This window comes from Lontra canadensis, unplaced genomic scaffold (assembly GCF_010015895.1).
Source record: "Lontra canadensis isolate GAN:19392208 unplaced genomic scaffold, GSC_riverotter_1.0 scaffold77, whole genome shotgun sequence".
Lineage (NCBI taxonomy): Eukaryota > Metazoa > Chordata > Mammalia > Carnivora > Mustelidae > Lontra > Lontra canadensis.
This window is the reverse complement of record NW_022631071.1, coordinates 1,041,721-1,068,075: the sequence shown is the minus strand read 5'-3', so window position 1 is coordinate 1,068,075 and position 26,355 is coordinate 1,041,721. Positions and strand designations below refer to the sequence as shown.

General features: G+C 40.2%; 1 protein-coding gene and 1 pseudogene across 6 annotated transcripts in view; one reads left to right on the top strand and one right to left on the bottom strand.

Annotated features, from left to right (window-relative positions):
- Positions 1-3,822: 3,822 nt before the first annotated feature.
- Positions 3,823-26,355, bottom strand: part of TRMT2B (tRNA methyltransferase 2 homolog B) — a 44,680-nt gene continuing 22,147 nt past the window's right edge. For 2 of the 6 annotated variants that reach the window (XM_032881764.1, XM_032881765.1), the window contains 7 exons: positions 19,509-19,655; positions 16,531-16,625; positions 15,801-16,015; positions 15,340-15,441; positions 14,417-14,536; positions 13,872-13,971; positions 3,823-4,101 (listed from right to left, as the gene is read on the bottom strand). In XM_032881764.1, the coding sequence (XP_032737655.1) occupies positions 3,975-4,101; positions 13,872-13,971; positions 14,417-14,536; positions 15,340-15,441; positions 15,801-16,015; positions 16,531-16,625; positions 19,509-19,655 (906 nt within the window). In that variant the 3' untranslated portion in view covers positions 3,823-3,974. Of the gene's footprint in view, positions 4,102-13,871; positions 13,972-14,406; positions 14,537-15,284; positions 15,442-15,800; positions 16,016-16,530; positions 16,626-19,508; positions 19,656-26,355 lie in introns of those variants that run through there. The other 4 variants (XM_032881766.1, XM_032881768.1, XM_032881767.1 and 1 more) reach the window with 4 other exon arrangements.
- On the top strand, positions 25,363-25,462 carry LOC116881809 (annotated as a pseudogene).

The following is a 26,355-nucleotide window of genomic DNA, read 5'->3' as shown; positions in this document are numbered from 1 at the left end:
AAATTGGTGTTCAAGGAGAAAGAATTAGGTTTTTACTTCCCCTTTTTGATTCATATTCCACAGATGAGGAAAATCTCATCAAAACACAAGAAACACAAAACACAAAACAGCTAAGAAATATAGACTGGATGACAGAATTAGGAAATCAACATTCTCCAACCCCAATTAAATCACCAAGCCAGGGAATACATTTTAAAAATCAGAAAACCAAATTACTAAATAAGGAAACAATAACCAACAGATGATGCTAAAATCTTTAGTTTCTCTAGGACAGGACAATCACACTGTACCAAAGTAACACCCCACAGATTTCTTGTTAATTACAAAGAGAAAATCACATGGAGAGTTCTGAGGGCCACCACCTAAATCATCAACCTAAGAGTGGACAACTGACATTACGTGTCTCCTGATAAGATGTGACTGACATAAAGCACACAACATTGCTTATGAAGCATTCTTATCAAAATATGGTTTAATTGAATCAAATCAAGCTTCTGATCCCAAGTACTTCACATTTCTGGGAAATTCAGGGGCTGGAAGGAAGAGCTAAAGACCACCATAAGGAAACAAAGCATCCGATCCCGGGAGGGATACAGGATCAGTCCTTAAAGCAGGACAGTCACAGGCAAACCAGGATGGCTGGTGACACTACAGTCAGATTCCTAACGTGGGGCAGAGCCAATCTCTAAATGTTAGTACCATTAAAAAAAAAAAGTGGAGAGACTGTTGTAAATTAAAAGAAACACCACACCCAAATGCAACCTATAAACTGGCTATAAAAGACATTTAGGAGGGTGCCTGGATGGCTCAGTGGTTGAGCCAAAGGCAGCTTTGGCTCAGGTCATGATCCCAGAGTCCTGGGATTGAGCCCTGCATCAGCCTCCCTGCTCAGCAGGGAGTCTTCTTTCTCCCTCTCCCTCTGGTGTGCGTGTACTCTCTCTAATAAATACATAAAATATATATTTTATATGTTAAATAAAATATATATTTTATAATTAAAATATATAAAATAAATTTATATATATTTATCTAATAAATATATTAAATCGTTTAAAAAAAAGACATTCGGGGTGCCTGGATGGCTCAGTTAGTTGGGCACCTCCCTTCAGCTCAGGTCATGATCCCAGGGTCCTAGGATGGAGCCCTGCCTCGTTGTGCTCAGCAGAGAGCCTGCTTCTCCCCTCTCCCTCTGATGCTCCCTCTGCTTGTGTTTTCTCTCTCTCGCTCTGTCAAATAAATAAATAAATATATACATACATACATACATATATACATAAATACATAAATAAACTAACTTAAAAAAAAGACATTTAGGAGACAGCTGGGGAAATGTGAATACAGAGCAGTGCTACTCAGCCAGCCTAGAAATGTAAATGAACAATGTCACTAAGAACATTTTTTTCAGCTGAATTTTTTTATGACAAAACTTTCTCAGTGAAGTAGGCAGTGCACTGACTTACTACGGTCCAAGCTCCTTAACTCCCTGTGTACCATCAGGCAGTTTGCAAACCATACTTCAGGAAGCACTGGTTAGATATTAGACAATATTTGCAAAGATTGGTGAGGCAAAGATCGGTGAAGTACAGTTAATTTCTTTCAGCTGTGCTTACGGTATGATGTATCATAGAGTTACAGAGAAAAAGGTCCTGCTTAGAAGATGTATGCTGAGGGATTAAAGGTGAAATGTCATGTCTACAACTTACTTTCAAATAGTTTACCAAAGAGCAGATACAGACAAAGCAAATATGGCAAAATACTAACATTTGTTGAATCTTGGTGAATATACTGGTGTTCGTTGCACTAGTCTTCCAACTTTCTTGTCTATTTCAAAGTTTTCAGGATAAAGATGACAGAAGCATGATTCTAAAATCATCTTACAAGATAATGACACCAACAAAATTAGCAGGAAGCTGATTATTTACAGCTAATTCTATATTCCTTGGGGGAATACCTAAGTTAAAAACATAAAGATAAGTAAAATTAGCCAGAAGAGGCAATGAAAAGTACATTCCAAGCTGAGGAACAGAGTATGAAAAGGACCAGAATAGAAGAAATTTATCTTTTCCAGGGAAAGGAATTTAATGCATATAGAAAAATGAGGCTGTCCAGATTATAAGGGGTGTTGAGGGTGCATCAAGAATTTTGGACTTTTGGTGGCATCTGAGTGGTTCAGTCGGTTGGGTGTCTGCCTTTAGCTCAAGGTCATGGTCTCAGGGTGCTGGGATCAAGCCCCCCCACCAGGGTCAGGCTCCCTACTCAGCAAGGAGTCTGCTTCTCCCTTCCCCTCTGGCCCTACCCCTCGATCATGCTCTCTCTCGCTCTCTCTCTCTCAAATAAATAAATAAATAAAATCTTAAAAAATTTTTTGAAAAAAAAAAGAATTTTGGATTTTTTAAAAGCAGTAAGAAGTCAATAATATTTTAAGCACTGGAGAAACACAATGACATTGGCATTTTAGAAAACACACTACGGCTGCAGAGAATGGAATGAATGGGGGCAAGAGTGGATAGAGCAGCAGCAGTTAAGAAGATGGCCTTCTGAGGGGTGCCTGGGTGGCTTGGTGGGTTAAACGTCTGCCTTCAGCTCAGGTCATGATTCCAGAGTCCTGGAATTGAGCCCCGAGTGAGGCTCCCTGCTCAGCAGGATGGCTGCTTCTCCCTCTTCCTCTGCCCCCAGCTTGTGCTCTGTCTGTCTGTCTCTCTCTCTCTCTCTCTCTCAAATAAATAACAAAATAAATAAAATCTTAAAAAAAGAAGAGAGCCTTTTGAGCAATAATGTAGTAAGAAATTATGGTAACCTACAGGGATGGAGACTTGGTGATATGTTGGGTGGGGGAAGGAGATAGAGAAGAAGGACTCAGATATCATTCCCAAGTTTTTGACTTGAGTGACTGAGTAGATTGGTATATTCATCAAGACTGGGAATATAGGAGCAAGAACAAGTTTGGGGGACAGATGTGAAGCATGCAACGTTAGACATTGAGTTTGGAGTATCTGGAAGATATCCAGGTGAAACCCCCTTTGTAGGCAGTTGGGCATGAGACTGAGAGAGCTAACTCTGGTTTCTGGCTTAGATAACTAATAGATAGTTTTGCCATTTACAGATATGGCCAACAAAAGGAGAAGATAAAAGTCGTTGTCCCATTACATAAAATGAAAAATCAGGAAATGAAAATAAAACTTATCTGACTGCCATAAGTCAACACTTTTTTTAATCACTTTATTTCCTTCTAGCATTTTTTTAAATGGATATGTATATAGTAGACTTAATAGCCACATTTTTTTTGAGAAGGAGCCTTCTCCAGAAGTATTTAGGATTGAGAAAAATACTACTTGACCCAATATCATTTTGTAAATCAGATTTTTGTACATGTCCTCAGGCTATTAAAAGATTCAAAACATAATCTAAATTGTTGGGGAAGTAACCAAGGACAACTCCAGAGCTGAAGAAATTATGGACCAGAGAATGTCAGTTTCCATATCCAGTTTATTATAGTATATACTGGATCATTAGGGGATTCTGGAGCTTTCTGCGTTCACACTACATAGCACAATTATAGGTATTCAGTCTCTTCTTTGAAGATCTTCTTTCCCAGTGTCTCTACTATAACCAATTCTCCTTCCATAGGTGAGAGCTGATTGGTGCTATTGTTCCTATCATTTTTAAAGGGTATTCTAGAACTTCAAAGCCTAGAAAACCCAAAGGAATGAAGCTCTGAGATCATGCAGTCACCCCGCAATCACATTATAGCTTACTCTGCTTTTTTTTTTTTTAAAGCTAGATTTTGGGGCACCTGGGTGGCTCAATGGTTAGGCCTCTCTGCCTTTGCCTCGGGTCATCATCTCGGGTCCTGAGATAGATCCAAAGGCTGGTTTCTCCAATAATGCTCTGAGGTTCTACAATGTAGCAAGATGCCAAACCTGGAAGGAACTGAAACTTCAGCCTTAACAGCCTACAGTCCCGCAGGAGGCTGCTTATCGAGTGAAGAGGAGCACCAGCTCACAGTGTAGGGTGTGGGGAAACAGATCCACAGGCACAGCTTTTCTCAGGACAAAAGGCTCACCAAGGAGCTTCTTAGCCGAGTCTAGAGGACAGCACAGCCTAGAGAAACAGAGCATAATATCAGTTCCTCGATACCAAGGAGAACCTATAGGAACACAATATCTTTTTTTTTTATTATTATTATTTTTATTTTTTTATTTGACAGAGAGAGATCACAAGTAGGCAGAGAGGCAGGCAGAGAGAGTGAGAGGGAAGCAGTCTCCTTGCTGAGCAGAGAGCCCGATGCGGGACTCGATCCCAGGACCCTGAGATCATGACCTGAGCCGAAGGCAGCGGCTTAACCCACTGAGCCACCCAGGCGCCCCAGGAACACAATTTCTTAAAAATTAAGCCCTTCCGGGGCACCTGGGGGCTCAGTCGGTTAGGTGTCTATCTTCGGCTCAGATCATAATCCCAGGGTCCTGGGATCGAGCCCCACATCAGGCTGCCTGCTTCTCTCCCTGCTTGTGTGCTCTCTCCCCGCCACCCCCATCAAATAAATGAATAAAATCTTTAAAAAAAATTAAGCCCTTCCCTGTATTCTGACAGTCCCCTATGTTTCTCTCAATAACAGCATTTATCATATTTAGTGTAACTAACCTGGGTTTTTTTTTTAAACCTTCTTCTTCAGTGGAATATAACCTTTTCAAGGGTGGAAACAAGGCAATAACTGCGTATTATTCATCTCTGTGTTCCCAGTTTGTGATAGAGAGTTCAGTAGTGAATGGAGCAAGCTAAGTCATATATGCTTCTGTATAATTTGTATATGAAAGGTAATTAATTAACAAATATTACTGGATTAAGTTATTCTATTGAAATGTTTCAAAGCAGATTACTCTTTTCACTTATCTCAAAGGCAGTCAAGTAAAAATAAGCACAAAAATTCACCTATAAACTCACCAAGAACCACTGCTGACTTCTCAGGATGCATCTTTCTAAATATGTATATTTAAATTGGTTTCTTAAAATGAAGTCACACTGTACATATTGTACATACTGCTTTACAACTAGTTTCTTCAGTTCATCATAGATCACATCCATCTTTCCACTATATGTCAGATTACCTCACATTTATTGGCTATATGGTATTCCATTAAATGTGTTAATCATAGTTTATCTGCCTAATCCCTTGCTACTGGAAATTTAAACTGTTTCTAACACTTTGCTATTTCAAAAAGTCCCTCCATGAGTATCCTTAATAGTTACATCTTTGCATACATTTTTAATTGTTTAGTAGAACTGCTGAGTTGAAGGGCCTATATGTTTGTAAGGCCCTAACATATATACCACTAAACTGTTCTAAAAAAAGGTTGTACCAATTTATTCTCAAACCAACAAAACAGAAGAGTTCTTGTTTCCCTGGCTGACTCTCAACAGTTTAAATAGCACTGTCCCACTGAAATCAGAACAAGGCAAGATATTCACTATTCCTTCTATAATGGAACATGTTCTTAAAAAAATATTTTTAAAGGTTTTCCTTATTTATTTGAGAGAGAGCCCGATGTGGAGCTTGATCCCAGGACCCTGAGATGATGACCTGAGCCAAAGGCCAACCCTTAACCATCTGAGCCACCCAGGTGTCCCTAAAATGCAACATTTTCTTATCCAATGTAATAAGAAAGAAAAAAATGTATTGGAAGGAGAGAGACAGAACTGGTTTTGAGATGGGGGTCACATGGCCAGCTACCAAGCAAGACGATCAACTAGAAAACAAATAAAATGAATAAAAGAATGAGGAAGCTGGACACAAGGTTGGCAATAACCACTTAGAAAAAGTAATGAAAAAGATCCCATTCATAATAGCAATAAAAACTTTACAATATCTTATATTAACCTTAAGAAGAAAAGACCTATATTGGAAAAAATTAGAAAAAGCTTTATCTATCTAAATAGAGATATATAGATACAGATATAGCTTTAGAGAATTATGTAAGACTAGAGTAATTCAGGGTGCCTGGGTGGCTCAGTGGGTTAAAGCCTCTGCCTTTAGCTCCGGTCATGATCCCAGAGTCCTGGGATCGAGCCCTGCATCGGGCTCTCTGCTCAGCAGGGAGCCTGCTTCCTCCCCTCTCTCTGCCTGCTTCTCTGCTTACTTGTGATCTCTGTCAAATAAATAAATAAAACCTTAAAAAAAGACTAGAGTAATTGAAGAGACATACCATATACTTGGACAGAAAAAATACTGTAAAGATTTCAATTCTCCCTAAATTAATAAGTTCAATGTACTTCTAATCACAATCCCAAAAGGATATTTTTGATAAGTTGATTCTAGAGCTTTCTTAGAAAACAGCTGAAAATGTTTAATGTAAATATCCTTTAACTTAGCAACTCCAGAACAGGAATTTATCAACTATATATACTATCACATACACTTACTCATCACTTATAATACCTACATACTGCACATTATGTACACAAGGATATTCACTGTAACGTTGTGGTAACAACAGAATAGAAACAATCTCAAAATTCATAAGCAAAGGACTAGTTAAAATGACATATTCAGGTAAGTTAAAATTACATAGCCTATTTAAAAAATTAAGTAGACCTGTAAGTATTGATGTAGATTCTACATCATTGTAGAACAATCTCAACAATCTAATGTTAGTGAAAAAAAGTGAAAAGCATGGTGCAGGGGTGCCTGAGTGGCTCAGTCAGTTAAGCATCTGCCTTCTGCTCAGGTCATGATCCCAGGGTCCTGGGATCGATAATAAGTCAAAATAAATAAAATAAAATAATAATAAAAAAAGAAAAGCATAGTGCAGTATAGTGTTTTAGTCTGTTTCTATTTGTTAAAAAAAGAGAAGGATGTATGTATACATACACATATGTGTACAGACACACATACACACACACAAACTTGTATAGTCACATAATCTCTCCGACAGGCTACACAAGAAACCTAAGAGTAGTGACATCTGAAGGATTAGGGGTCAGGAGTAAGAAAGAGAGTCATTACTCACTGCATATTCTTGTATTGTTTGAATTTTTCTACCATATGCAGGTACTGTCTTTTTTTAAACAAATATTTTATTTATTTATTTGACAGAGAGAGAGAGAGACAGCAAGAGAGGGAACACAAGCAGGGGGAGGGTGAGAGGGAGAAGCAGGCTTCCCACTGAGCAGGAAGCCCAATGAGGGGCTCGATCCCAGGATCCTGGGACCATGACCTGAGCTGAAGGCAGACGCCCAATGACTAAGCCACCCAGGCGCCCCACATACTGTCTTTTCAAGATAAATTTTTCTTACGTTTTTGAGGCTATGTTTATTATTTTACTCACTATGTTAGCAGAATGCTAGCTTTACTCTAAATCATTACATTTTTAAATTTATTGTCTTGCATAATAAATATTTTCATTATATTCAAAAATGAAATAATATAAAAAGGTATTCAGTGAAGTCTCCTTCCCAGCTAGGACACCCATCTCCACAGTTCTCTCCCACCATGGATAGCTACTATTATCAGTTTCTTATATAAATTACCAGTTTCTCTATGCCTATACAAATATAAATCCATATTCTCCTAGTCTTTTGTACTTTTTTACAAAGATAGTTTATGATTATATAAACAATTCTGCACACCTTACTATTTCCACTTAGTAACAGACCTTAGAACCAAAATCACAAGCTATAAAAAAAAACAATCTGGACATACAGAGAATTAGTATTCTTGGGGTGCCTGGGTGGATCAGTTGGTTAAGAATCTGCCTTCAGCTCAGGTCATGGTCCTGGGATCAAGCCCCACATCAGGCACTCTGCTCAGTGAGTCTGCGTCTTCCTCTCACTCTCCCTCTGTGCAATCTCTCTCAAATAAATAAATAAAATCTTTAAAAAAAGGAAACTAGTACTCTTATGTTTCAAAGGACATCATCGAGAAAGTGAACAGAGAACCCACAGAATGGGAGACAATTTTGGCAAATCACGTATCCGATAAGGGAGTAGTATCTAGAATATATTAAGGAATCTTAAAACTCAATAATAAAGAGACAATCCAGTTAAAAAATGGGAAGAATCTGAATAGACATTTCTCCAAAGGAGATTTACAAATGGATGACAAGCACATGAAAAAATGCTCAACATCATTAGCCACTGGAGAAATGGAAACCAAAACCAAAAGGACATACCACTTTTTATCCATTAGAATGAATATCAAAGACAGACACTGACAAGAGTTGGGGAGGATGTGGACAAACTGGAAGCCTAATAGGCTGCTGGTGGAAATGTAAAGTGGGACAGCTCTTTGGAAAAGAGTCTGGCAGTTCCTCAAAAGGTTAACATAGAGTTACAACATGACCTAGCAATTCCACTCCTAGGTATGCACCCAAGAGAAATGAAAGCAAACATCCACAGAAAAAATTGCATATGAATGTTCGTAGCAGCCTTATTTGCAAGAGGTAAAAGGCGGAAACAACCCAAATGTCCATCAATTAACACGTGAATATATAAAATGTGATACATTTGGGCGCATGGGTGGCTCCCTGGGTTGGTTAAACATCTGCCTTCAGCTTGGGTCATGACCTCAGGGTCATGGGATCAAGCCCCGAATTGGGCTCCCTGCTCAGTGGGGAGTCTGCTTCTCCCTGTCCCTGTGCCCACACCCCCTCTGCTAGTGCTCTGCCTCTCGCTTTCTCTCTTGAATAAATAAAACAAAATCTTAAAAAAAAGAAAATGTGATATATCCACAAAATGAAATATTATTCAGCATGAAATAATGAAACAACTGATATATCCTACCACATGGATGAACCTCGCAAACATTATAAGTGAAAGAAGCCAGGTGCAGAGAGCCACATTTTGTATGACTTCATTTGTATGAAGTGTGCAGAACAATCCATAAATCCATAAAGACATAAAGTAGATTAGTGGTTGCCTAAAGCCTGGGGCTTGGGGAAAAATGGGGAGTAACAGGTGAGAGGTGCAGGGTTTCTTTCTGAAGTGAGGAAAATGTTCTGGAAATAGTGGTGATGGCCACACAAGTCCAAGAACATACTAAAACCCACAGAATTGTGTACTTTAAATAGATGAATTTTATATGTGAATTATGTCTCAATCTGTTTAAAAATAACACACCTTAGAGATCTCTCTAGATCTGTACACAGAACATCTGCATTCCTTTTTATAGCAGCACAGTATTGCACTGTATGGATAGAGTGTTGATTTTAACCAGTTCCCCACTGATGGACTTTTAGTATATTTCATTGCTTGCTGTTTTAATATTGCAATAAATAACTTTTTATCTATGTCATTTTAGGTGTGTGTCAGTACCTTTGAAAGAACAAGCCTCAGGGGGACAAACTGTAAGAGACTCTTAATCTCACGAAACAAACTGAGGCCTGCTGTGGGGTGATGGGGTAGGGATAGGGTGGCTGGGTTATGGTCATTGGAGAGGGTATGTGCTATAGTGAGTGCTGTGAAATGTGTAAGCCTGATGATTCACAGACCTGTACCCCTGAAGCAAATGATATATTATATGTTAATAAAAAAAAGAAAAAGCCTCAGGAATGGAATTTCTGGTTTAAGGGGTATATATACACATTTATAATCTATATTGCTAAATTTTCCTCCATAAAGATGCTACCAATTTACATTTTGACTAGTAATTTTTTAGGATTCATGTTTCCTCTTAGTATTGCCAACAGTGTATTATCAAACTTTTGAACTTCTTTCTGCCAATCTGAAATGTAAAAAGTGGTATCTCGGGGTACATTTAATTTGCATCTCCATTATAATGAAAGAGACTGAGCATCCTTTCATAGTTCATAAATTTATATTATTTCTTCTGTTCATTTTTCTTGTGTTTTCTTTTTATTTCAAGCTTTTATTTAAATTCGTTTGTTAACATATAGTATAATATTAGTTTCAAGAGAATTTAGTAATACAGCATTTACATTCAACACTCAGTGTTCATCACAAGTGCCCTCCTTAATCCCCATCACCCATTTAACCCATCTCCCTGCCCACCTCCCCTCCAGCAACCCTCAGTTTGTTCTTCCACAATTAAGAGTCTCTTTTATGGTTTGCCTCTCTTTTTCCCCCCATGTTCATCTGTTTTATTTCTTAAATTCCACATATGAGTGAAATCATATGGTATTTGTCTTTTTCTAACCGACTAATTTTGGTTAGCATAATACACTCTAGCTCCACCCATGTCATTGAAAATGGCAAGATTTCATTCTTTTGGATGGCTGAGTAATATTCTCGTGCGCGTGTGTGTGTGTGTGTACATGTGTATATATACACACACATACACACATATATATATACACACCACATCTTCTTTATCCATTCATTGGTCAATGGACATTTGGGCTCTTTCCAAAATCTGGCTATTGTTGATAATGCTGCTATAAACATCAGGGTGCGTGTGTCCCTTCAAATCACTACTTTTGTACCCTTTGGGTAAAAACCTAGTAGAGCAATTGCTGGATCACAGAATAGCTCTATTTTTAACTTTTTGAGGAACCTCCATACTATTTTTCAGAGTGGCTACATCAGTTCGCATTCCCACCAACGGTGTAAGAGGGTTCCCTTTCCCTGCATCCTTGCCAACACCTGCTGTTTCCTGTGTTGTTAATTTTAGCCATTCTGACAGGAATGAGGTATTATCTCAGTGCAGTTTTGATTTGCATTTCCCTGATGATGAGTGATGTTGAGCATCTTTTCATGTGTCTGTTGGCCATCTGCATGTCTTCTTTGGAAAAATGTCTATTCATGTCTTCTGCCCATTTCTTAACTGGGTTATTTGTTTTTTGGGAGTTTGGTAAGCTCTTTTTTTAAAAAAGATTTTATTTATCCATTTGTCAGAGAGAGAGAGAAAGCACAAGCAGGAGGAGCAGCAGGCAGAGGGAGAAGCAGACTCCCCACTGACCCAGGAGCCCAATGTGGGACTTGATCCCAGGACCCTGGGAGCATGACCTGAGCCAAAGGCAGCCGCCCAACTGACCGAGCCACCCATGCATCCCAGTTAAGTTCTTTGTACATTTTGGATACTAACCCTTTACCAGATATGTCATTTTTTAAAATCAATCTCTAGGAGTTTGTTATAAATTAAGGAAAAAAATTCTTTATGATATAAACTACAACTATTTTTCCAATTTGTATACTGCCTCCCATCTTTGATTTTGGTGCTTTTTGTCATGCAAGTTCTTGATTTTTTTTAACAGTTTGAGATTCACAGACCATGCAGCTCACTCATTTATACTGTTCAGTGGTTTCTAGTACCCTCACAGAGTTGTCCATCTACCAGAACAATCAATTTTGGAATATTTTCATTAACCCAAGAAGGCATCACGCACTCTTTAGCCCTCCCTCCCCATTTCTCTGCAACCCTCCAACTCTCAGCCCTAGGCAACCACAAATCTACTTTCTCTCTCTTGATATCTGCCTAGTCTGGACATTTCCTATAAATGGAATCATGTAAGATGTGGCCCTTTGTGTCTGGCTTTTGGATACCTGTCCCTTACTAGATAAATGATTTGCAAATGTTTCCTCTCATTCTATGAGTTGTCTTATCACTTTCTTGATAGTATCATTTTGTAGCACAAAAGCTTTTTTTTAACTTTGATGATGTCCAATTATACACGCACACATCTGATACATGTATTTTTTGCTGTTACTGTTGTTGCTTGGGTTTTTGATATCATATCTGAGAGAGCTTTGCCTAACCCAAGGTCACAAAGATTATCCCTGTTTCAACTCTTACATTTAGTTCTATGATCCATTTTGAATTCATTTCTGTGTATGGTGTAAAAAGGGAGAAATTATTTTTTTGTCAGCAAACTTAACTACCTTTCACTATATGGCTTTTGAATGTTCATAGTTAGAAAGGGCTACTGCACTCCAGGATTATAAAGAAATTCTATGATTTCCTAGGGTACATTTATGGTTCTCCTTCTTACATTTCAATTTCTGACTGCTTTTTCCTGGTGTAACAGGTGTGAAATACAGATCCAACTTTTTTTCACCCTCACTACCCAGTTGTCCATCACCATTTATTGAACAGTCCATCTTTTTCCCATTGGTGTGAGGTGCCACCTTTATCATATACTCAAAAACATTTTTAAATAGTATAACAAAAATTAAAGTAAAGGACAACTGGAAGAGGTAAACACGTAAGAATAGACAAGGAAATGAGACTGTGAAAATACATGGGCCTCATGCTTTTATTTTGGGTAAAAGCTCTTTGACAACTTTCTCAATTCTTTTCCATGGTTACCAATCTGTGTAGGTTTACTTACATCCTTTGCAATTAATACTATCCATTTTCATTTTCCCAGAAAATTGCTCACCTAGGTTTTCAAATGTATTGTAAGCAAGATGTACAAAGTACTTTCTCATTATTTTTAAAAATTTCCTCATAGCTGTAGTTCTGCTTTTTCTCATTTAAGGCTTTCTATTTTTATGTTTTATTCCTTTATATTCTTGATTAGATTTATATATTTTTTAATTTTCTTCTTCTAATCTTCTATATTCTTCTAATTTATTTTTCATCTTTTAATAACATCTTCTTGCTTATTTGTCAAGTCTACCAGGTTTTTTTGTGGGGTACTTCATTCATTCATTTCTGGATTTTATCTAACATTAATTTTTCCCTTCAGTTTCCTTTAGGTTTATTACTTTTTTCTAGATCACTGACTTGACAGCTCAGCAAACTTAACTACCTCAACAGCTCAATTCATTTACTTTTAATTCTCACTTATTTTATCCAGGTGTATCACCCCTACTTCATATCCACCTATGTTGCTCAAATATTGCAAATTGTATTGCTTATGTAAAAGGGAGAGGGAGGGAGGGAGGGAGGAAGAGAGAGACAGAAGGGAAAAAACTTTTCAAAATTCAAAAGAATTGACCAGGGTCAGAACTGGAGTGAAGCAAGAGGCATTCACCTTGGGTGCAAAATTTAAGAGGGTGTCAAAAAATTCAATAATCAAAAAAATAATATATTTTAATGCAACATTTTGGAAAATAAAATTGGAAATAACCTGCAGACTGACTCCCTGCTTTTTAAAATAAAGTTTTATTGGAACCAGGACCAGGATTAGAGTAAGGTGACTGAGACAGGGTTTAGCAAGCACAGGAGTTGATCTTGCTTTTTTTAAAAGATCTTAATGTGTTTTTCATCATGGATTTCTTGGGACTAATTTTGACTTTTGAAAGTGATGCATTATAAATATATCTTAATTACCGAGATTTTGTGCACCCTCTCACTAAATTTTCCACCCAAAGTAAGTGGCTTTATTTTCCTTACTCAGGACCTGGCTGCACAACTAACTGTTGATGTAGTATAATGACTTCCTTCTGTCTCTTTATATTGCTCTGTTTTCTTAATCTGTACAGTAAGTACAGATTATTTTGATAATCAGGAAAAAATAATTTAAAAAAGAAGTCAATCGGGGGCACCTGAGTGGCTCAGTCATTAAGCATCTGTCTGAGGCTCAGGTCATGAGCCCAGGGTCCTGGGATCAAGCCCTGCATGGGGGGGGTCCCTACTCAGCGGGAAGCCTGCTTCTCCCTCCCCTATTTGTATTCCCTCTCTTGCTGTCTCTCTCTCTCTCTCTCTCTGTGTCAAATAAATAAAAATATCTTTAAAAAAAAAAAAAAGAAGTCAGTCAGGGCGCCTGGTGGCTCAGTAGGTTAAGCAGCTGCCTTCGGCTTAGGTCATGATCCCAGGGTCCTGGGATCAAGTCCTGCATCAGGCTCCATGCTCAGTGGAGAGTCTGCCTCTCCCTCTCCTCTCTCTCCATCTGTCCCCCCTTCTCATGCTCTCTCTCCATAAATAAAATCTCTAAAAAAATTTTAAAAATATAGTTAAAAAAGAAGTCAAGACTCACTCAATGATGTTCCTTGTGGCTTCACCATGGGGCTTGCAGGAAACAAAAATCAGTGTGTGGATAGCCCTGCAGTTTCGAATGGCTCGAACCACCTGATAGTCTGAAGGAAGAAACACATTGCTATTACTATAACTATTTTTGTTTTGTTTTGAAGATTTTGTTTATTTGAGACAGAGAGAACGACAGAGTGAGCACAAGTGGGGGCGGGGAGGGGCAGAAGGAGAAGCAGGCTCCCCGCTGAACAGGGAGCTCCACATGGGGCTCCATCCCAGGACCCTGGGATCATGACCCGAGCCAAAGATAGACGCTTAATAAATGGAATCACCCAGGTACCCCGCTATTAATGTAATTAAACTATCATGGTCTGGGTTATCAGAAACTACCACCTGGCTAGCACCTAGGATTGGTTAGGAATAGAGAAGTAGGTTCAGAGCCAGCCCACTTGGGAGCCCCTTTAGCACTGTATGGGAGTAAGGGACTAAAGATGGTGGACACCATGAGAACACCCAACTAGCTGTGTTAATGGGAAAGCTACCCATTCTTACGCAGTCCCGCCCGAGCTGGGTTCACCACAGCAACAATGACCTGCCCATCTTCCTTTGATTTTAGTAGCTGTGGTAAAATCTTCTCTGCTCGACCAGTGTGGAATTCACAGTTGGTGATGCCTATAGAAGAGAGGGCCACATGACAGAATTCAAAACTCAAGCCCAACAGTGAGGGAAGGGGTGCGGTGGAGGGGGGGTATTTCAGCTTTACAGAAATGTACAGGAGCCAGGGCTCTGCCATCTTCCCTTTGGGTCTGGCACACCTTTGAATAACGAGGAAAAAAAAAACCGCTTTGGACCTGCCTCATTGTTGCTAACACACTTTCTTTTCCAATATCTCAGTAGGCCTTTCAGCTTGAGATACTAGAACATGTTATTTTAAAGCTTAGCGACATGTAGCACATAAGTACCTATACCAAGAAGAAAACCTTGACTTTTACTCAAGTGCTCTTTCTGCTACATTAGAGATTTTCAGAGCCTCAAGGGTTGTCTGGAGGTAGGGTAGAGGGAACAAGGAGACCTATTTTCTACATCAGAGTTTGGCATATGATTTTGTTCAAAGAAAAGGTTCTGTTGCTAATAGTTGTTAGAAATCTACTGCATTATGTTATAATGCCTCATGAGTCTAATGTCATGAAGGCTCTTCTATGTTACCCAAAGTTTTGCCAAGTTCTCCTCCTATCATGTAGGCCTGTTCATTGCCTCAGGCTTTTCTTCTGGACAGAAGGAAAAAAGGGGGGTGGAGATTAGCTATTGGAACCTCTTTTAGAAAACCATTAGGACCCAACTCCAATCACTCCAGGACACCCTCCCTCCCTCTGCACAGGTCATGGATACAGTCAATGCCCTTGCCCACACAATCCTTTACAAGCACAGAAACAACTGCAGCTCTTCATTTTGTCTCCAGAATGTGAGCAATGTACCATTGAAGGCTGCAGTCCACCTGGCATCCTCTACTGCCTGCTCCACCAACTCAATCCCAAGGATCTGGGAGGCATACTGAGCCAGAGATAGACCAATCACACCTGAGGAAATAAAAGGATAAGAGGATGGTATTTTAGGATTTGTTTCTTTTACTTATTTGTGAGATAGAGATAGAGAGAGAGCACACAAGTAGGGGGAGCAGCAGACAGAGGGAGAGGGAGAAGCAGGCTTCCCACCAAGCAAAGAGCCCAATGCAGGACTTGATCCCAGGACCATGAGATCATGACCTGAGCCAAAGGCAGATGCTTCACTGACTGAGCCCCCCAGATGTCCCTATTTGAGGATTTTAAACCAAAGATGGTGTGTCTGCACCATCACCATCGCCTCCCCACCTGGGCCCTGGCTGCTGGGTGGATGGAAGCTAAGCAGCATGTAGATTCTGCCCTGAGCCGTCACTTGCCGGTTCCACAGCAGATATCAAGGAGAATGGTGTTAGAGTTCACTCTGCTCAGCTCCCCCACTGTCCGATACAGCACCTCTGCACCAGCAGTGTTAATCTGGAAAAAGGCATCTGGAGAGATGCGGATCTTCAAGCCCAGGAGATCTTCAAAGAGGTAGGGTTCCCCAGACAGGAGCTGATAGGGGGACTGCTGATGGCTGCAACGTGTCACAGTGCTGGAAAAGAATCCTTTTTAAAGATGTTACTTATTCATTTGAGAGAGAGAGCACAAGCAGGGGGCAAAGGGAGAGGGAGAAGCAGATGTCCCGCTGAGCAGGGATCCCGATGCGGGGCTCGATCCCAGTACCCGGGGACTACGACCTGAGCCGAAGACAGTCGCTTAACCAACCGAGCCACCCAGGCTCCCCTGGAAAAGAATTTTAAAAAAAGCATTTTGGAATAGCAGGCCGTTCCCTCTCTAGTGGTTTGGGGGGTGGGCAGCATCTCAGCCCAAAGACACAGCCTCCATGGCATGGCCCTGAGAGGTCTAGAGGAGTTCCCTCTCAGAGGATAGAAGTATATGCAGATGCCCTCTCATCTAAATCCAGCCTGGCTTCTGGGACCTGACTGGTGTACAAGAGCTGGGATCAGTTAATCCAGTTCCTCCACGGTCAGAAGCCCTCCCCTCAGTAAGCCACAACTCAGAATATGGCAAGCCATCCTGCTTGCTGTCTGGCTACCCCAGGTTTACCTTTCCTGGAAGTAAAGTGATGTCAAGTCACAGACAGCTCCTGGCCCAGTGGTGAAAAACTTCTTTACAGCCTCCTTCTGAACCCCGAGCTCCTCCTGCTCAGATCACAAAATCAGAGGAGTCAAGCAAAACTCATCTCAGACAAATTTTCTCTCCAAGCTCTACAGTAATCAGCTCTGCAGTAGTCAGACAAGAAGGCACATTTCTCAAGTCTTATTATAACACTTAACATAAAGCAAGGTTCTGTATGACCAAAAAAAAAAAAAAAAAAGAATACGCTATTTTCCCATCTTGGCAGAGACACTGCTTTGCTTATCAGCTTTTGACAAATCCTATACCGTAGACATAGTGCTTTCTCTAGTTTGAGCCTCCTTAATAGTTTTCTAAAGAAAGTGTGAGAGTCATCCCTATTGTAAACAAGGAGCTAAACTAAGCTTTTGCCTCATTATAAAGAAGCAATAACTTTTCAATTTCCTTTATACCTCTCTACTTCGAATATCTCAACCACCCACCCAAACACCACCTCAAAGAAAAGAAAGAGGGCATGGAAGGGAATGATCATGGTAACTAAATTCTTTCTTTGGATTCCGAACATTCTGAAATTTTTACATCACTGCAGAGAGCCTAAACATTAGCTTGACACAGGATATACCACAATAAACTATGTCGGAGTTCTAGAGTTAAAAGGCCATGAATTGTATTTTGGGGATAAATACCCAGTAGTGTGATTACTGGATCATAGGGTAGTTCTATTTTTAACTTTTTGAGGAACCTCCACACTGTCCATACTGTTTTCCACACTGGGGGTCATACCAGTTTGTATTCTTATCAACATTGCAGTACCCTTTTCTCCACATCCTTGTCAACACTTGTATTTTTAGTTTTATTTATTTATTTTTATCATTTTTAAATTTATTTTCAACATAACAGTATTGTTTTTTGTACCACACCCAGTGCTCCATGCAATCCGTGCCCTCTCTAATACCCACCACCTGGTTCCCCCAACCTCCCACCACCCCACCTCTTCAAACCCTTCAGATTGTTTTTCAGAGTCCATAGTGTCTCATTGTTCACCTCCCCTTCCAATTTCCCCCAACTCCCTTCTCCTAACTCCCCATGTCCTCCATGCTAGTTTTAGCCATTCTGACAGGTATGAGGTGATTATCTCATAGTGGTTTTCACTTGCATTGATGAGTGATATTGAGCATTTTTTCATGTGTCTGCTAGCCATCTGTATGTCTTCTTTAGAGATATATCCATTCATGTCTTCTGCCCATTTTTTAATTCAAGAATGCTAATTCAAAGGGATACATGCACCCTGATGTTTATAGCAGTATTATTTACAATAGCCCAATTATAGAAGCAGCCCAAGTGTCCGTCAATGGATGAATGGATGAAGAAGAGGTGGTGTGTGTGTGTGTGTGTGTGTGTGTGTGTGTGTAATGGAATACTATTCAGCCATCAAAAAGAATGAAATCTTGCCATTTGCAACAACACAGATGGAGCTAGACAGTATAAATGCTAAGTGAAATAAATCTGTCGGAGAAAGACAAATACCGTATGATTTCACTCATATATGGCATTTAAGAAACAAAACAAATGAGCAAAGGGAAAAAAGAGAGAGAGAGAGAGAGAGAGAGACAAACCAAGAAAACTCTTAACTATAGAGAACAATCTGATGGTTACCACAGGGGAGGTGGGTAAGGGGGCAGGTGAAATAGGTGATGGGGATTAAGGAGTACAGTTGTTGTGATGAGCACGTGATATGTATGGAATTGTCGAATCACTATATTGTACACCCGAGCCTAATATAACACTGTATGTTAACTACACTGGAATTAAATGAATGAATGAATGAATGGTTTTTTGACATATGTAAATTAAACTTACTAATATATTTTATTGTTATCTCACCAGTACTTATTGAATCTCCCATTAAATTAACATTGTATATTTTCCTGTAGTTCTCTCAGCTATTAGATGTATGTAATTTTAAATTGTTTTATTTTCCTTTTAAATTGAACCTTCTAGTCTTCTTTTTTTATCTCTAGTAATACCTGCTGCCTTAGAATCTACTTTGATATTAACAGTTGTATCTGTTTAAACAAATATGCATATTTGCACATGTATGAAAATATGCATAAAAATAAAAGGTCAGGAATGGTGTCAACTATACTCAATTTTTTTAATTACAAAAAAAAAAAAGGTCAGAAATCAATGACATGGGATTATGCCCCAGCTTGGCTATTTACTGGCTCTTCAACATTGGGTACTTCATTTTTTTTTAAGATCTTATTTATTTATTTGACAGACACACAGAGAGAAAGCACAAGCAGAGGAAGCTGCAGAAACAGAAGGAGAAGCAGGCTCACTGCTAAGTAGGGAGCCCCACATGGGGCTTGATCCCAGGACCCTGGGATCATGACCTAAGCCAAAGGCAGATGCTTAATGGACTGAGCCACCAGGTGCCCCATTTCTATGCCTTCTATGCCTCCATTTGCTCATCTAAATGAGGATGACAATACTTTTCCTTCTCTTGCCTACTTTACAAATGGGTTGAGATGATCAAATTAAGTATAGGAATACTTTAACATGGGAATGTTTGAAAGCCCTAAGTGAATTACAAATGTAAAGTATTATTTGAGTTATGAAATTCTGACTATATTCTCCTCTCTTTAATTGGCTTTTAGAGTCAGTAGAATACCTACCAACTTCCACGGGCAAAGTTCTTATGAAAATACTTGGGAGTCCTTACCTGATAATTAACTTGGTAACCTCACCTCAGTCTGTGGTTTCATTATGCCAGCAGTGCGGTTAAAGAGTATCCTCGCTATCTGCTCCTCCTCACCCACGACTCCTCTTCCCAACCCACACATATAGTCTGTGGATGTGCAGTTTCTGCTGTCTGACCTGAAACTTCCAAAACCAACTGTAGGATAGTGTAAATAAGTCGCCCCTTACCATTCTGTGAGTCTCACCTGTCTTAATTCCTGGGGATGGAAAGTGACGATGGCCATCGTGTGCCCTTGGCTATTGGTGCGCACTATGAGCTCACGCCAGTACCCACCTTCATGAAACAGAAGGCAGGGTTCCAATGGGGACTGTCGAAGGAATACTTCATAATACTAGGAAGAAAACAGCATTGTTACGCAGACAAATCTAACAAGTTTCACAGATGATTATTCCTGCTGAGTGATTGTTATAGGCTAAATTGCAACCAGCCCCATGTATACGTTGAAGCCTTACCCACCGTATCTCAGAACATGACCATAGTTGAAGATAAGGTCTTTAAAGAGGTGATTAAATTAAAATGAGGCCCTAATACAACTGACCGGTGTCCTTTTAAGACAGAGAAAATTGGGACATACACAGAGACACCAGGGATGCCCAAAGAGATGAAAGATCATGTGAAATCACAGAAGTTGGCCACCTACAAGCCAGGAGGCAGGCCTCAGAAGAAACTTCTATCTAGGACTTCTAGCCTTCAGAACTGTGAGAAAATACATTTCTGTTGGTTAAGCCACACAGTCTGTGATCCTTTGTTATGTACCTGGCAGATTGATACACAATTTGGTACCAAGAAGTGGCATGCTATTGTAAAAAATACCTAAAACTATGGAAGTGGCTTTGAAACTGGGAATGGGTAAAGGCTGGAAGCATTTTGAGGTGCATGCTGGAAAAAGCCTAAATTGTCTTAAAGAGACTATGGGTAGGAATATGGATATTAGAGGTGATCTGGTGAGATCTCAGGAAGAAATGACGAGCATGCTATTGGAAACTTGACCAAAGTTGATTGTTATAAAGTAAAAAAGAACTTGGACGAATGGTGTCCTAGTGTTGGGTGGAAGGTAATAATTCTAAGTGCTGAACATGGATATTTAGCTAAGGAGATTTCTAAGCAGTGTTGAAGGTGTGGCCCGGTTTCTGCTTGCTGCTCATAGTAAAATGTATAGAGAGGAGAAAAATAAATTGAAGAAGGAATTATTAAGTGACGCCTGGTTGGCTCAGTTGGTTAAGCTGCTGTCTTCGGCTCAGGTCATGATCCCAGGGTCCTGGGATCGAGTCCTGCATCAGGCTCCTTGTCCAGCAGGGAGCCTGCTTCTCAAAAAAAAAGAAGAAGAAGAAGAAGAAGAAGAAGAAGAAGAAGAAGGAGAAGAAGAAGAAGAAGAAATTATTAAGCAAAAATGAACCAGAACTTGAAGATTTGGAAAAATCTCAGCTTATCCATATAATATGAAGCCTGTTCAGCAGACAAAACCGAGGTTAAGGCTGGACAATCTTTTTTTTTTTTAAGGCTGGACAATCTTTTGATAAAGAGATTACAGGTGTGACTCACGGATCCAATCAGCCATCTCAGCAGAACCCAGGAATACAGAGAAGTCTGATCAACAGAAACTGCTAGCTTAGACTAAAGCGGACAGACATAAGGTATAATGAGGACAGGCATAAGATATAATGAAGGAAGGCTATCAGACTTCTGGGATTCCACTAGACAGGACAATAGACCTATCTGACTGCCAGCAGGTGTTATCACTCAAGAAAAGAGAATGACCCCCAAGGCAATTCAGAGATCAGCAGGGCTGATGCTGCCACTATAGGCCCAGAGGGGACAGGCCCCAGGACAGCAAGGCTGTATCCTCACTTTCAGTGGGCCAGACTGCCAATGTCCAGGGCCTGAAGCATCAGCCTGCCACACCAACGCACCAGTAGACCAAAGGACAGAGCATCAAGCCAAAAAATCTAATTGAGCCTTAAAATCTAATGGAATTTGCACTGCTAGGTTTCAAACTTGCTTAGAACCTATAATATCTCTCATCTTTCCAATTTCTCCCTTTTGGAATGGGAATGACCACCCTCTTGTCTGTCCTACCTTTGTATTTTAGAAGCCGATAACTTGTATGGTTTAACATGTTCACAGCTGAAAAGTTTTTTTAAAGATTTTATTTATTTCAGAGAGAGAGAGCAAAAGAGAGAGCATGAACAGTGGGCGGGGCAGATAGAGAAGAAGCAGGCTCCCCACTGAGCAGGCAGCCCAACAAGGGGCTCAATCCCAGGACCCTGAGATCATGACCTGAGCCGAAGGCAGACACTTAACCGAATGAGCCACCCAGGTGCCCTTGAAGGTTTTTGCCTTAGGATGAATTATACCTTGAGTCTCATCCACATTTGATTTAGATGATATTCAGATAAGCCTTGGGATTGAGAGTTGATGTTGTAATGGGTTAAAAATCTGGGGCTGGGGGTGCCTGGATGGCTCAGTGGGTTAAAGACTCTGCCTTTGGCTCAGGTCATGATTCCAGGGTCCTGGGATCGAGCTCCGCATCATCGGGCTCTCTGGTCAGCAGGGAGCCTGCTTCTTCCCCTCCCCTCTCTGCCTGCCTCTCTGCCTACTTGTGATCTATGTCTGTCAAATAAATAAATAGAATCTTAAAAAAAAGGCTGGGGTTGATCAAAAGAAATGAAATCTTGCCATTTGCAACGATGTGGATGGAACTAGAGGGTATTATGGTGAGCGAAATAAGTCAATCAGAGAAAGACAATTATCATATGATCTCTCTGATATGAGGAATTTGAGGGAGGGTTGTGGGGGGTAGGGAAAGAAAAAATGAAACAAAATGGGATCGAGAGACAAACCATAAGATACTCTTAATCTCACAAAACAAACTGAGAGTTGCTAGGGGGTTGGGGGTAGGGATACGGTGGCTGGGTTATGGACATTGGGGAAGGTATTGCTATAGTGAGTGCTGCGAAATGTGTAAGACTGATGATTCACAGACCTGTAGCCCTGGGGCAAATAATACATTATATGTTAATTTAAAAAATTAAAAAAATAAAAAATCTGGGGCTAGCATGTGACTCTTAATCTTGGGGTCATGAGTTCAAGCCCTATGTTGGGTGTAGAGCTTAAAAAATTGGGAGCTGTTAGGAAGGGGTGAATGTCTTTTGCATGTAAGGAGAGCATGAATTTGGGGGGTCCAAAGGATAGAGAGAGGCTGAATTGTGTCCCCCTAAAATTGATATGTTGGAAGTCCTAATCTCCAACACCTCAGAATGTGATTATGTTTAGAAATAGGGCCTTTAAAGAGGTGATTCAGTTAAAAAGAGGTAGTTAGGGGGTGCCTGGGTGGCTCAGTCATTGAGCGTCTGCCTTCGGCTCGGGTCATGATCTCGGGTCCTGGGATCGAGCCCCGCATCGGGCTCCCTGCTCAGTGGGAAGCCTGCTTCTCCCTCTCCCACTCCCCCTGCTTAAAAAAAACAGAGGTAGTTCGGATGGACCCTAATCTAATCTGACTGTTGTCCTTATAGGAAGAGGAAATTTGGACATAAAAAGCCATCAGGGATGCAGGTGTAAACAGAGGTAAAAAGACTGTGTGTAGAGACATAGTGAGAAAGTGGCCATGTGCAGGGCAAGGGAAGAAGCCCAGAAGGATCCAAACCTGCTGACACACTAATCTTAGACTTCCAGCTTCCAGAATTTGAGGAAATAAATTTCTATTGTTTAAGCTGCCAAGTCTGTGGTATTTCGTTATGACAGCTCTACCAAACTAATGCAGTGGTGTAAGAAACATGATCCCTGCCCTGCGACCTTACAGAGGAATATTACCCATTGTATTCCAAACACTAAGTTCCATGAAGGCTTAGAGCTGTAGCCTTAGTCTGGCACACAGTAGGTGCTCAATAATTGTTATTCAAGGAAAGTATGACTGAATGAACAGGAAAGGTATTTCTATGGAGAGTCTCAATTTATTCTATATAGAGTATGAATAACAATAATCTTCTATTTCTGTGAATTCCTCCTGGAAGCAATTCCTAATATAGCACTAGGTTGCCATGATTCCACTCTTACTTATAACTCCCTGATAGAAACCCATCATTTCTATATTCCGTCAGATAACCAGGTACCAACTACACCACGGCTTATTTGGATGCTTCATTTCCTCCTTTTGAGTACAAGTCAGAGGCAATCCTGATTTAGTGGTCGGGATAGCAAAAATCCTTAAAGCTAAACTTTTCAAACACAAGCCAGTTGCTATCACCACAAGACACATGTGTTCTAGTTCTACTGTATTTTCAAATATACCCCAAATGATGCATGGAAGGAGGAGTTATACCAAAAAATAATGCTGCCTGAGAGGGTAAAATCAATTAAGGCTGCACTTAATCACTTTTGCTATGCTGTCACATACATGCAATAGAGGACATGCTTAACTACACTGAACATATTTTTCAAATTTTGAGGTTGGTGATTTGAAAAAAGACCAGTTCATCTGTTTGTTACTGGCTGGTTAGAAAGCAATGTTTTCTAGAAGCAAGATTCAAAGGTCACTGGGGTCCTGGAAGGATGGGAAATTGAAAAACTGAGTCTGACCTAAAAGATAATGGTAAATAGATAGGAAATACAACTCCGCCACTGTATGAACTGAGACCTTGGTTTCTTCATTTATAAAATGGAGACTGAAACTCCAATTCCTGTATGGCAATCCCTAAGAAAAAAGAATGAAAGGGATTTCTGGTTAAAATAACAGAATAATCCTCATAGAAATCCTACTAAAATGGGGTTGCCTGGGTGGCCCAGTCAGTTAAGCGTCTGACTTTTGACTGTGGCTCACGTCATCATCCCAGGTCATGATTTCGAGCCCCACATTGGGCTCCATATTGGGCAGGAAGCCCGCTTAAGAGTCTCTCTCTCCCTCTCCCTCAGCCCCTCCCTGCCCCTGCATGCAAGTGTGCTCACTCGCTCTCTCCTAAAGAAATCCTACTAAAATGAAATAAAGGAATAAAAAAGACACAAGCTTATTTAAGCTTATTACTTACCAATTCTCCCTTCTCTTTCTCCTGCACCATCATTTTCCTGCCTCACTACTAGAACATCTCCATAAATATATAAGCATGCTCTTACTCTTCCACCTTTAACAAAGAAAGGGAACTTCCTGACCCCACTTTCTACCAGTCACTGTTATATTTTGCTGTTCGTCTTTGCAGAAAAACTCAAAAGAACCATATATATTCACTGCTTCCCACTCCTCTCCTTCTGTTCACCCACTAGAATCGGGTCCCCACCACTCCACCAAAATGGTTCATGTTAAGGTCACCAATGATGTCCTTGTTATACAATTCAACATCCATCCGTCCCACCACTACTATCACTGCTCTACATCATCTCTCACTTGGAATACTGCAACAGCCTCCCATCTGGTCTCTCCTTGTTTCGATCCTTTCCTCCAATAATCCATACACAACACCACAGCCACAGTGATTCTGTAAAACCTAAATCATATCATGACATAACCCCCCACACCAACAAAACCACCCATGGCTCGGAATAAAAGTCAAAGTCCTTACAATGACCACCCTGGGGCACTACATAACCTTGCCTTCATTTACCATCTCACCCCATGTCCAACACTTCTGGGCCTACTTTCAGTTCCTCTAAAAAGCCTGTCATGTTCCCACCTTAGTATGGGTTTTCTTTTCCCAGAAGCTCCTCCCTCAGACCTCTACATAGCCCACACCCTTTCAGCCTCTAAGTTTTAAATGCAAGGTTTCCCATCCTCAGCACTACTGACATTTTGGGCTGTCTGATTCTTTGTTGTGAGGAGCTGTCCCATGTGCTAGAGGACGTTTAACAGCATCTCTGGCCTCTACCCACTAGATGTCAGTAGCAATGCCCAATCATCCCCAAGTGATAAAAACCAAAAATGTCTCTAGAAAATGCCAAATGTCCTATGCAAGGCAAAACTGCCCCTCCCCGGTTGAGAGCCACTGCTTTATTCAAATACTGTCTTTTTCATGAACCCTATCCTTGACCCCATCTAAAATTATAACCCATGCTTGCTTCAGGAGTACATATACTAGGATTGGAATGATATTGAGATTAGCATGGCCCCTGTGCAAGAATGACATACAAATTCATGAAACATTCCATATTTTTATCATCTCAAAGGATAAACACTGAATAGAATCAAGATTTAATGCTCTACCTCTTCTCTAAATAAGCTTACTTAGTATTTTTAAGTTCTAGAACAACAACAAAATTACTAGCTATGCTTCCCCTAACCCTAGCATTTCTTACCCTCCTGATACTGCTGTACTTTTCTCATGGCACTTGTCTTAATCTGGCTGGGCCCCTATAACAAAAATAATGCAAACTGGGTGGTTTATAAACAAGAGAAATTTATGTCTCACAGTTCTGGAGGCTGGGAAGTCCAAGATCAAGACACTGGCAGATGCAATGTCTTACAAGAATCTGTTTCCTCATATTCCCTGTATATTTTCAGACCACAATGGTTTGAAACTTGAACTCAATCACAAGAAGAAATTTGGAAAGAACTCAAATACATGGAGGTTAAAGAGCATCCTACTAAAGAATGAATGGGTCAACCAGGAAATTAAAGAAGAATTTTTTTAAATGCATGGAAACAAATGAAAATGAAAACACAGCTGTTCGAAGCCCTTGGGATGCAGCAAAGGCGGTCCTAAGAGGGAAGTATATAGCAATACATGACTTTCTCAAGAAACAAGAAAGGTCTCAAGTACACAACCTAACCTTACACCTAAAGGAGCTAGAAAAAGAACAGCAAATAAAGTCTAAACCCAGCAGGAGAAGAGAACTTCTAAAGATCAGAGCAGAAATCAATGAAATAGAAACCAAAAGAACAATAGCACAGATCAGCAAAAGTAGAAGCTAGTTCTTTGAAAGAACTGATAAGATCAATAAATCCACAGCCAAACTTACCAAAAGAAGAGAGAAAGGACCCAGATTAATAAAATCATGAATTAAAGAGGAGAGATCATGACCAACACCAAGGAAATACAATTATAAGA